This window comes from Staurois parvus, unplaced genomic scaffold, assembly GCF_062004578.1.
Source record: "Staurois parvus isolate SC_StPar_1 unplaced genomic scaffold, SC_StPar_1.0 ptg003735l, whole genome shotgun sequence".
NCBI classification, from domain to species: domain Eukaryota; kingdom Metazoa; phylum Chordata; class Amphibia; order Anura; family Ranidae; genus Staurois; species Staurois parvus.
The window spans coordinates 21,523-34,342 of record NW_028321531.1 but is presented as its reverse complement, the minus strand read 5'-3'; the positions used below and the strand labels follow the sequence as shown (position 1 = coordinate 34,342).

Here is a 12,820-nt window from a genome sequence, read left to right as displayed (position 1 = left end):
TCAGGGGTCAGGAGTATGTAATGTACAAAATAGTGGAGAGGTCAGTAGTGTGTATTTTACAACACAGCTTACAGAGTGTATATAGTTCAGGGGTCAGAGTATGTAATGTACCGCACAGCTTACAGAGTGTATATAGTTCAGGGGTCAGGAGTATGTAATGTACCGCACAGCTTACAGAGTGTATATAGTTCTGGAGTCAGGAGTATGTAATGTACACCACAGCTTACATAGTGTATAGTGCAGGGGTCAGGAGTATGTAATGTACCACACAGCTTACATAGTGTATAGTGCAGGGTCAGGAGTATGTAATGTACCACACACCTTACATAGTGTATAGTGCAGGGGTCAGGAGTATGTAATGTACACCACAGCTTACATAGTGTATAGTGCAGGGGTCAGGAGTATGTAATGTACCACACAGCTTACATAGTGTATAGTGCAGGGGTCAGGAGTATGTAATGTACACCACAGCTTACATAGTGTATAGTGCAGGGGTCAGGAGTATGTAATGTACACCACAGCTTACATAGTGTATAGTGCAGGGGTCAGCAGTATGTAATGTACCGCACAGCTTACAGAGTGTATATAGTTCAGGGTCAGGAGTATGTAATGTACCGCACTGCTTACAGAGTGTATATAGTGCAGGGGTCAGGAGTATGTAATGTACCGCACAGCTTAGAGTGTATATAGTTCAAGGGTCAGGAGTATGTAATGTACCGCACAGCTTACAGAGTGTATATAGTTCAAGGGTCAGGAGTATGTAATGTACCATACAGCTTACAGAGTGTATATAGTGCAGGGGTCAGGAGTATGTAATGTACCACACAGCTTACAGAGTGTATATAGTTCAGGGGTCAGGAGTATGTAATGTACCACACAGCTTACAGAGTGTATATAGTGCAAGGGTCAGGAGTATGTAATGTACCGCACAGCTTACAGAGTGTATATAGTTTAAGGGTCAGGAGTATGTAATGTACCGCACAGCTTACAGAGTGTATATAGTTCTGGGGTCAGGAGTATGTAATGTACCGCACAGCTTACAGAGTTTATATAGTGCAGGGGTCAGCAGTATGTAATGTACCGCACAGCTTACAGAGTGTATATAGTGCAAGGGTCAGGAGTATGTAATGTACCGCACAGCTTACATAGTGTATATAGTTCTGGGGTCAGGAGTATGTAATGTACCGCACAGCTTACATAGTGTATAGTGCAGGGGTCAGGAGTATGTAATGTACCGCACAGCTTACAGAGTGTATATAGTGCAGGGGTCAGGAGTATGTAATGTACCGCACAGCTTACAGAGTGTATATAGTTCAAGGGTAAGGAGTATGTAGTGTACCACACAGCTTACAGAGTGTATATAGTTCAGGGGTCAGGAGTATGTAGTGTACCGCACAGCTTACAGAGTGTATATAGTGCAGGGGTCAGGAGTATGTAATGTACCGCACAGCTTACATATTGTATAGTGCAGGGGTCAGGAGTATGTAATGTACCACACAGCTTACATAATGTATAGTGCAGGGGTCAGGAGTATGTAATGTACCGCACAGCTTACATAATGTATAGTGCAGGGGTCAGGAGTATGTAATGTACCGCACAGCTTACATAGTGTATAGTGCAGGGGTCAGGAGTATGTAATATACCGCACAGCTTACATAGTGTATAGTGCAGGGGTCAACAGTATGTAATGTACCACACAGCTTACATAATGTATAGTGCAGGGGTCAGGAGTATGTAATGTACACCACAGCTTACATAATGTATAGTTCAGGGGTCAGGAGTATGTAATGTACACCACAGCTTACATAATGTATAGTTCAGGGGTCAGGAGTATGTAATGTACACCACAGCTTACATAATGTATAGTTCAGGGGTCAGGAGTATGTAATGTACACCACAGCTTACATAATGTATAGTGCAGAGGTCAGCAGTATGTGACACAGAGCCCTTACATTACTGAGTAGCGGTAGAGGAAATTCCCGGGTGTCAGTGTTGGAGGAAGAATGCTCTGTCATTGGTGTGTGGGTCCTCCTGAAAACTGTCCTTTCCTCTGTCAGTCCTGGTATTCTCTCGGTAATCTAGTCCAGACATAAAACAGGCCACACCGTGTGACTGAACAGAGTTTAATGGAAGCCTAATACAGAGTACAATGGAGAATGCAGTATACAGTGACAGCGCTCTATACATTCCCAGGACGGGTCTCCAACTTCTACTTCTGTTACCAGGCCTAGGACACCTTGTTGGAGGCAGTGTGGTGCCGGCCCGGTCCATGATTTCCATGCTCAGGAGTTCAGTGTGATCCTGGAGATGGGCTTCACATGAGGTATGTAGCCAAAGCAGCATTGAAGAACATCTTTCTGTTTGCCCGTTCGGGGTGAAGTGACAGGTTCTCTTGATAGGGTGACCCCCCCCCAACCACTGATCCTTACATTCCCTGCACTCCCCTGCCATCCTGCATGCCTACCATAGGACTGAGTGTAATCACGGTGGAAGCTCGGTGTCAGAGCTTGCACAGATTTATTTATTCACTTCCTCCCCTCCCCCATGTTACAGTGGTTGGGCTTAGTGGTTGGCCAATCAGGCCTGAGCAGTGCATTCTGGGACAGAGGGAACAAAATGCATTCAAATATATATTTAACAGGCCAAAAGGAGGCAAATAAGAGAAACTAACTGTCAGCGTTCACATACACATTACACTGCACTGCATTAGGGGGCAGAAGAGACATTGAGGGGCCTAATGGACCTCCAATGTCTCCATAAAGAGTAGGTTCTAGAGCCACCCAACTACTTTTATGAGGCTCTCAAAGTGGGCGCTCTCACTGGTGGCCCTTGTGGTGGTTCCCAGGTACTCCTGTTCCTCCGAGCAGCCCAAGACTGTTGGAAACTTCTCATACGGTGAGAATAGGAGGTCCTCAATGAACATCCTTTCCCTCCTGAGACTAATGACACCGGAACCGACACGTATTACGTCAATTCTGAGGACACAGCTGACATTCCTCTGCTAGTGTAGATGAGGATGCAGCTATCCAAGCGCGATCTGTTCTTGAATAGCTACATTGGAGGACAGAAGAGACATTGGGGGGTCTAATGGACCCCTGATGTCTCCATAAACAGTAGACTCTAGAGTCACCCAACTACTTATATGGCGCTCTCAAAGTGGGCGCACTCACTGGTGGCCCTCACAGTGATTCATAGGCTCTCCTGTTCCTCAGAGGAGCCCCGGGACTGTTGGAAACTTCTCATATGGTGCTCCTGAGACTAATGACACCAGAACTGACACGTATCACTTCAATTCTGAGGACACAGCTGGCATTCTACTGCTAGTGTAGCTGAGGATGCAGCTATCCAAGCACGATCTGTGCTTGAATAGCTGCATTGGAGGGCAGAAGAGACATTTGGGGGGGTCTAATGGACCCCCGATGTCTCCATAAAGAGTAGACTCTAGAGCCACCCAACTGCTTTATGGGGATTTCAAAGTGGGTGTTCCCCCTTGGTGGCCTTCACAGTGGTTCTCAGGCACTCCCGTTCCTCCCAGTAGCCTGGGCTGTTGGAAACTTCTCATATGGTGAGAACAGGAGGACCTAAGGGAACATTCTTTCCCTCCTGAGACTAATGACACCGGAACTGACACGTATCACTTCAATTCTGAGGACACAGCTGGCATTCCTCTGCTAGTGTATCTGAGGATGTAGCTATGCAAGCACAATCTGTGCTTGAATAGCTGCATTGGAGGCCACAAGAGACATTGGAGGGGCCTAATGGACCCCCGTTGTCTCCATAAAGAGTAGACTCTAGAGCCATCTACTTTATGAGGCTTTTAAAGTGGATGCCCCCTATACTGGCTGCACTTGTGGTGGTTCCCGGGCACTCCTGTTCCTCTCAGCAGCTCGGGACTGTTGGAAACGTCTTGTACGGTGAGAATAGGAGGACCTCAGGGAACATCTTTCCCTCCTGAGACTAATGACACCGGAACTGACACGTATCACTTCAATTCTGAGGTAACAACTGACATTCCTCTGCTAGTGTAGTTGAGGATGCAGTTTTTCAAATATTGTCTGTGCTTGAATAGCTGCATTGGAGGGCAGAAGAGACATTGAGGGGCCTAATGGACCCCCAATGTCTCCATAAAGAGTAGGCTCTAGAGCCACCCAATTACTTTTATGAGGCTTTTAAAGTGGATGCCCCCTACTGGCTGCACTTATGGTGGTTCCCGGGCACTCCTGTTCCTCTCAGCAGCTCGGGACTGTTGGAAACTTCTTGAATGGTGAGAATAGGAGGACCTCAGGGAACGTCCTTTCCCTCCTGAGACTAATGACACCGGAACTGACACGTATCACATCAGTTCTGAGGTCACAGCTGACATTCCTCTGCTGGTGTAGTTGATGCAGTTTTTCAAATATTGTCTGTGCTTGAATAGCCGAGTCAGAACCGCACCGATATGACCGCGCCAATTGTGGATAGTGCGACTTGGCATGTAATTTGCAAGTTGCAGGGCATGCAAATCGCATTCCAAGTCACACCCAGTGCGATAAGGGGATTATAGCGGGATTGTGGGACTCCGGTGGGCATTCTTACACTGGGGGTGGGGTGGGAACTAACTGCCACTGACACCAATACAGTGATCAGTGCTAATAAAAAGCACTGACACTGTACAAATGGCACTGGGCAGGAAGGGGTTAACATTTGGGCACTTAAAGGGGTAACTGTTTGCTGTGTTACTAGGGAGACATGCTGTGCAGAGATACAAAGCAGCATGTCCTTGCTGACAGGGAGAGACCTGTGTTGTTTACATACAGACCTCTCCCTGTCAGCTTTGCAGGGTGATCGCTGGGTGCCGGCGGGGAATCTCCGGCCAGGACCCGGTGACTGACATGCCTAGCCACCAATGGCAGTGCATGCGCTCCCTACCCAGCAATGCAAATCACGTATGTATATGTATATGTATATATATATATATATATATACACGTGATTTTGCGCAGCCCTGCCGCCCTGTAGCAGTACTTCTACTATAGGGCGGCGGGGAAGTGGTTAAAGCGTCATCTACAGAGAATTTTGGATACAGCATCTTTTTTTGCGGTTTCATGGTTGTGCGCAATTTTAAGGCATGACGTGTTCGGTTTCTGTGTTCTTGCGGCAACCCAATCTTTTATATTTTACCAAACATTATGTTTGTTTCCATTCAAATTTATTTTTGTGTATTTTTTTTCCCCTGAAAATACTCTTTGATAAATAGCTGCGCAAAAATCGTGCGATGTAAATAGCGGCAACAGTCACCAGTTTATTCCCCGCGGCCTCAGCTTTCAGAAAATGTATACTTTGGGAGGAGTTCATTTCTAGCAGAAGCTAGCGGTTAAAGCGTCACCTGCAGAGAATTTTGGGTACAGCATCTTTTTTACGGTTTCATGGTTGTGCGCAATTTTAAGGCAAGACGTGTTCGGTTTCTGTTTTCTCAACCCAATCCTTTATACTTTACAAAACATTGGGTGTACTATTATGTTTGTTTCCATTCAAATTTATTTTCGTGTATTTTTTTCCCTGAAAATACGCTTTGATAAATCGTGTGATGTAAATGGCGGCAACGGTCACCAATTTATTCTCAGAGGCCTCTGCTTTCAGAAAATATATACTTTGGGCGGGGTTAATTTCTAGCAAAAAAAAAAAATTTTGTAAAAAATTAAAAAAATAAAAAATGGCCCCTGTAGGAAAGTGGTTAACGAACCCCTCCCCCATTTTACAGTGTTAGGGACTGGTGATTGGCCACCTAGGCCTCAATACTGGATCCTGGGGGGTAAAGGGGAAGGTCACATGCTCCCCCATACCTGGAAGTACAGATGTATAGACCTGAGAGAGAATGCAGGACGGGTGAATGCCATTGGTTGGGAATGGGGATGCCTTCTCAAGAAGACCTGTCACTATAACCCAGAAAATGTATGCTTTGGGCGGGGTTAATTTCTAGCAATTAAAAAATCTAATTTTGCAAAAACTGAAAAAAAAAAAATCACCCCTGTAGGCAAGTGGTTAATGATCCCCTCCAGGGGCAGACTGACCATTTGTGAACTCGGGCGCCGCCCGAGGGCCCGGGGTCAGTAGGGGGCCCCATGAGATGCTCCTGGTACCTTTTTTCTTAGGCATTTTTGGGTGTGGTTTGAGTGTGGGCGAGGACACAGGGGCCCCATGATCCCCTGTTGCCCGGGGGCCCCATGAGTTGTCAGTCTACCCCTGATCCCCTCCCCCATGTTACAGTGTTAGGGATTGGTTATTGGCCACCTAGACCTCAATACTGGATCCTGGGAGTAAAGGGGAAGGTCACATGCTCCCCCATACCTGGAAGTACTGCCTCCAGCAGAAGTATAGACCTAAGAGAGAATGCAGGACGGGTGACTGCCATTGGTTGGGAATGATGATGCCTTCTCAAGAGGACCTGTCTCTATAACCCAGAAAATGTATACTTTGGGCGGGGTTAATTTCTAGCAAAATAAAAAATCTAATTTTGCAAAAACTGAAAAAAAAAAAGAAATTACCCCTGTAGGCAAGTGGTTAATGATCCCCTCCAGGGGTGGACTGACCATTTGGGAACTCTGGGAGTGCCCGAGGGCCCGGGGTCAGTAGGAGGCCCCATGAGATGCTCCTGGTACCTTTTAGGCATTTTTGGGTGTGGTTTGAGTGTGGGCAAGGACACAGAGGCCCCATGATCCCCCTGTTGTCCGGGGGCCCCATGAGTAGGGACTGGTGATTGGCCACCTAGACCTCAATACTGGATCCTGGGGGTAAAGGGGAAAATCACATGCACCCCCATACCTGGAAGTACTGCCTCCAGCAGATGTATAGACCTGAGGGAGAATGCAGGATGGGTGAATGCCATTGGTTTGGAATGGCGATACCTTCTCAAGAGGACCTGTCACTATAACCCAGAAACTGTATACTTTGGGCGGGGTTAATTTCTAGCAAAAATAATTTAACAAAAACTGAAAAAAAAAAAAAAATGACCCCTGTAGGCAAGTGATTAATGATCCCCTCCCCCATGTTACAGTGTTAGGGACTGGTGATTGGCCACCTAGACCTCAATACTGGATCCTGGGTGTAAAGGGGAAGGTCACATGCACCCCTATACCTGGAAGTAAAAATGTATAGACCAGGGGTGGATTGACAACTCATGGGGCCCCCGGGCAATAGGGGATCATGGGGCCCCTGTGTCCTTGCCCAAACTCAAAAAAGCCTATGAAAAAGGTACCAGGGGCATCTCATGGGGCCCCCTACTGACCCTGGGCCCTCAGGCAGTGCCCGAATTTCCAAATGTTCAGTCCGCCCTTGGTATAGACCTGAAGGAGAATGCAAGACGGGTGAATGCCATTGGTTGGGAATGGCGATGCCTTTTCAAGAGGAACTGTTACTAGAACCCAGAAAATGTATACTTTGGGAGGAGTTAATTTCTAGCAAAAATAATTTTGCAAAAACTGAAAAAAAATTACCCCTGTAGGCAAGTGGTCAGTGATCAACCTCCCCCATGTTACAGTTTTAGGGACTGGTGATTGGCCACTTAGACCTCAATACTGGATCCTGGGGGTAAAGGGGAAGGTCACATGCTCCCCCATACCTGGAAGTACAGATGTATAGACCTGAGGGAGAATGCAGGATGGGTGAATGCCATTGGTTGGGAATGGGGATGCCTTCTCAAGAGAACCTGTCACTATAACCCATTGTCTACAAATCGGCACCCTGCGGTGCTTTGCTGAGGTCACTTTGTGAAGGTGATGAGGTACTCGGGGTAGGCCTGGACGTCGTTGAATATGACAAAGACGGTGGGATTTGTATCGTCATCGGCTACGCTGTCATAGAGGTTGGTGGGGTTCGCTGTATCCTTGCATGGCGGGACGATTAGATCCGGAGCGCCCTTACAGAACATGCCGGTGAGGACCCGGGCCTGGTACATGTATTTGTAGCCGCTGGATTGGTCAGGTTTGGAGTAATTGTCATCCGAGGAATAAATTGCTTCAGCGGCAAAGTACGTCCCCTTTCCGATCATCGTATCTGTAAGATAAAAGAATCGTTATCCCTGGCGAGCGTATTATCTAGAAACATCGAACCGCCATTATAAATTCCCTCCGCTACGGCTAGATTCACGGGAGCGTGCCTTTAACCGCCATGTACATAAACGGCCGGACGGGAGCAGTGCAGGAGCGGGTTGCTGTTTACAAACGGCGCCCACATTCACAGCCTGTGCGATCCGGCGCCCACTGTGTCCGGAGAACACCGATCGCTGTACGGGACCTCTGTGTGAGATCCTGATTCATGTGATCCCTGATTGGCCAATCAGTGATCACATGAATAATAGTCACTTCCTGACATCATTGCTTACTATATGCGAAAACTGAACGATCACAGAGTTCACATGGTACAGGGCCATTCACAACAGCCTTGTACCATGTGACCAATCACAGCTCTCACAGTATTCCTCAATGGCTGCAGGAATGCAGCCAGAGAGAAGGAGAAATGATTGATTTTACAGCCTTTATGGGTGTAAAAGCAATCAGTGTAAAAAAAAATCTTCATCACCCCCCACAAGTATTACAGTGTTACTATGGTGACTGTACTGCTAGGGTGACAGGATGTTAAAAAAAAAAAAATAATAATATAAAAAAAAATAAAAATGAAAAATATTTTGTTGAAAAATTATAATTTTTGGTTATAAACTAATTTTTTTTTTTTTTTTTTTACTAAAAAGATAACTGAATACATTTTGGCCGAGATTTATGATGAAATATTATTTATTTGCAAAATTTTATAAGAAAAACACTTTTTTTCAAAATGTTTGGACATTTTCATTTATACAGCAAGAAAAATAAAAATCCCAGGATGGAATAAATACCACCAAAATAAAGTTTTATCTGTCTCAAAAAAATGCTAAAAATTTCATATGGGTACAGTGTTGCATGACCGCGCAATTGTCATCAAAGTGTGATAGCGCTGAAAGCTGAGAATTGGTCTGGGGGCAGGAGGGGGTGAAAGTGTCCGGACTGGAAGGGGGTGAAAGTGTCCGGACTGGAAGGGGGGGAAAGTGTCCGGACTGGAAGGGGGGGAGGTGTCCGGACTGGAAGGGGGGGAAAGTGTCCGGACTGGAAGGGGGGGAAAGTGTCCGGACTGGAAGGGGGGGAAAGTGTCCGGACTGGAAGGGGGGGAAAGTGTCCGGACTGGAAGGGGGGGAAGTGTCCGGACTGGAAGGGGATGAAAGTGTCCGGACTGGAAGGGGGGGAAAGTGTCCGGACTGGAAGGGGGGAAGTGTCCGGACTGGAAGGGGATGAAAGTGTCCGGACTGGAAGGGGGGGAAAGTGTCCGGACTGGAAGGGGGGGAAAGTGTCCGGACTGGAAGGGGGTGAAAGTGTCCGGACTGGAAAGGGGGGGAAAGTGTCCGGACTGGAAGGGGGGGAAAGTGTCCGGACTGGAAGGGGGGGAAAGTGTCCGGATTGGAAGGGGGGGAAAGTGTCCGGACTGGAAAGGGGGGGAAAGTGTCCGGACTGGAAAGGGGGGGAAAGTGTCCGGACTGGAAGGGGGGGAAAGTGTCCGGACTGGAAGGGGGGGAAAGTGTCCGGACTGGAAGGGGGGGGAAAGTGTCCGGACTGGAAGGGGGGGAAAGTGTCCGGACTGGAAGGGGGGGAAAGTGTCCGGACTGGAAGGGGGGAAAGTGTCCGGACTGGAAGGGGGTGAAAGTGTCCGGACTGGAAGTGGTTAATCGCCTCCAGTCCGGGCCATTTCTGGCACTTTTTGTTCACATGCATCAGTGGCGTTTTTTTGTGAGAAAATTATTTCTAACTAGTGATGGGCCGAACACGCCCCCCTGTTTGGATCGCGGTCGAACAATCGAACCTAACGAAAGTTTGACCGCAAACTTTGAACAGAGACAGTTGACTAAGAAGTAATTTTACCGCATGTGAGCATGTGATAAGATACAGCTCAGCTACTACAATCCGGCTTGAGTTCCATTATTAACCCCTCCCCCCTCCAGAGGATTGCCCCCCCCCTCGCCCTCCAGAGGATTCTCCCCCCCCCCCCTCCTGACCAGGCCATTTTTTGCGTTGCAGCGCTGCGTTACTTTAACTGACAAGCGTTGTGCAATACCGCACCAAAATGAAATTTACGTCCTTTTTTTCCCACGAATTGCGCTTTCTTTCGGTGGTATTCGGTCACCTGTGCATTTTAAATTTTTTGCGCTATTAAAAAAAAAAAGACCGACAGTTTTGAGAAAAATAAAACTATATTTTTGCTATTAAACACGTCCAGTAAAAAAAAATAAAAAAATAAAATTTCATCATAAATTTCGGCCAAATGTATTCCGCTCCGTGTCTTTGCTACAAAAAATATCTAAATACGTGTAAATTAATTGGTTTACGTGAAAGTTATAGTGTCTACAAATGGCGGGATAGATACAGGGATTTTTTTTTCTTTAATTACTTTTACTAGTAATGGCGGCGATCAGCGACTTATATCGGGACTGCGGCAGCCGTTCTGACACTGAGGGGGGGACTGACTTTGTGTCAATGACATCCCCAGTGACACCTATACAGTGATCAGTACTAATAAAAATCCCTGACACTGTACTAATGACACTGGGCAGGAAGGGGTTAACATCTGGGGCCATCAAAGGGGTAACTGTGTGCTGGGTGTGTGCTTCACTGTAAGCACACTGCTTTGTATGGCTGTGCTATGCAGAGCCATACAAAGCAGTGTGCAGGAGCTGACAGGGGAGAGAACTGTATTCTTTACAAACAGTTATTCCCCCCCCCCCGTCGGAGATGCTCGGCAACCGGCGAGTAATCACCAGCTGGGAACCGGTGATTGACAGCCAAGGCCACGAATGGCGGAAATGCAGAATCACATATAATATTATTATACAGGATTTATGGCGCCAACAGTGTGCTCAGCGCTGTACAATATACAGGGAGACAATACAGCACCAATACAGATCAATACAAGAGGGATAGGAGGGCCTGATCCTGGGAGCTTACAATCTAGGAGGGAGGGGCTGATCCTGGGAATTTACAGAGCCATACAGAGCAGTGTGCAGGAGCTGACAGTGGAGAGAACTGTATTGTTTACAAACAGTTATCCCCCCCCCCTCCCGTCGGAGATGCTCGGCAATCACTGGGCGCCGGCGAGTAATCACCAGCTGGGAACCGGTGATTGACAGCCAAGGCCAGATTGTAATCCTGGGAGTTTACAATCTAAGAGGGAGGGGCTGATCCTGGGAATTTACAATCTAAGAGGGAGGGGCTGATCCTGGGAATTTACAATCTAAAAGGGAGGGGGCTGATCCTCGGAGCTTACAATCTAAGAGGGAGGGGCTGATCCTGGGAGCTTACAATCTAAGAGGAAGGGCCCTGATCCTGGGAGCTTACAATCTAAGAGGGAGGGGCTGATCCTGGGAATTTACAATCTAAGAGGGAGGGGGCTGATCCTCGGAGCTTACAATCTAAGAGGGAGGGGCTGATCCCGGGAGTTTACAATCTAAGAGGAAGGGCCCTGATCCTGGGAGCTTACAATCTAAGAGGGAGGGGGCTGATCCTGGGAGCTTACAATCTAAGAGGGAGGGGGCTGATCCCGGGAGCTTACAATCTAAGAGGGAGGGGCTGATCCCGGGAGTTTACAATCTAAGAGGGAGGGGCTGATCCCGGGGGCTTACAATCTAAGAGGGAGGGGCTGATCCGGGGAGCTTACAATCTAAGAGGTAGGGGCTGATCCTGGGAGCTTACAATCTAAGAGGAAGGGCCCTGATCCTGGGAGCTTACAATCTAAGAGGGAGGGCCCTGATCCTGGGAATTTACAATCTAAGAGGGAGGGGCTGATCCTGGGAATTTACAATCTAAGAGGGAGGGGCTGATCCTGGGAATTTACAATCTAAGAGGGAGGAGCTGATCCTCGGAGCTTACAATCTAAGAGGGAGGGGCTGATCCTGGGAGCTTACAATCTAAGAGGGAGGGGCTGATCCTGGGAGCTTACAATCTAAGAGGGAGGGGCTGATCCTGGGAATTTACAATCTAAGAGGGAGGGGGCTGATCCTCGGAGCTTACAATCTAAGAGGGAGGGGCTGATCCTGGGAGCTTACAATCTAAGAGGGAGGGCCTGATCCTGGGAATTTACAATCTAAGAGGGAGGGGGCTGATCCTGGGAGCTTACAATCTAAGAGGGAGGGGCTGGTCCGGGGAGTTTACAATCTAAGAGGGAGGGGCTGATCCTGGGGGCTTACAATCTAAGAGGGCGGGGCTGATCCTGGGAGTTTACAATCTAAGAGGGAGGGGCTGATCCTGGGAGCTTACAATCTAAGAGGGAGGGCCCTGATCCGGGGAGCTTACAATCTAAGAGGAAGGGCCTGATCCGGGGAGCTTACAATCTAAGAGGAAGGGCCTGATCCGGGGAGCTTACAATCTAAGAGGTAGGGGCTGATCCTGAGAGCTTACAATCTAAGAGGGAGGGGCTGATCCTGAGAGCTTACAATCTAGGAGGGAGGGGCTGATGGTACAAAAGGTAGTAACTGTGGGGGAGGGACTGGCAGGAGGAGTAGAAGATTCCATTTTTAGCTGAGGGCAGGATAGGCTTTCCTGAAGAAATCAGTTTTCAGAGATCGCCTAAAAGTGAGCAGAGTAGGCGATAGTCTGATAAATTGGGGTAGAGAGTTCCAGAGGATGGGGGAAGCTCTGGAGAAGTCCTGGAGACGAGCATGGGAGGAGGAGACAAGGGAGCTAGAGAGCAGGAGGTCATGTGAGGACCGGAAAAGACGGTTTGGGTGACATATATACCAAGATCAATGTTTTTGAATGCTTTTATGT

The 12,820-nt window shown here is 47.8% G+C and overlaps 1 protein-coding gene across 1 annotated transcript in view; it reads right to left on the bottom strand.

The window, feature by feature from the left end:
* Positions 1–2,107: 2,107 nt before the first annotated feature.
* Positions 2,108–12,820, bottom strand: part of LOC149427466 (protein mono-ADP-ribosyltransferase PARP15-like) — a 29,644-nt gene continuing 18,931 nt past the window's right edge. Inside the window, exon 3 of the mRNA XM_089668000.1 lies at positions 2,108–8,030. Within this exon, the coding sequence (XP_089524126.1) occupies positions 7,738–8,030 (293 nt within the window). The 3' untranslated portion in view covers positions 2,108–7,737. The remainder of the gene's footprint in view (positions 8,031–12,820) is intronic.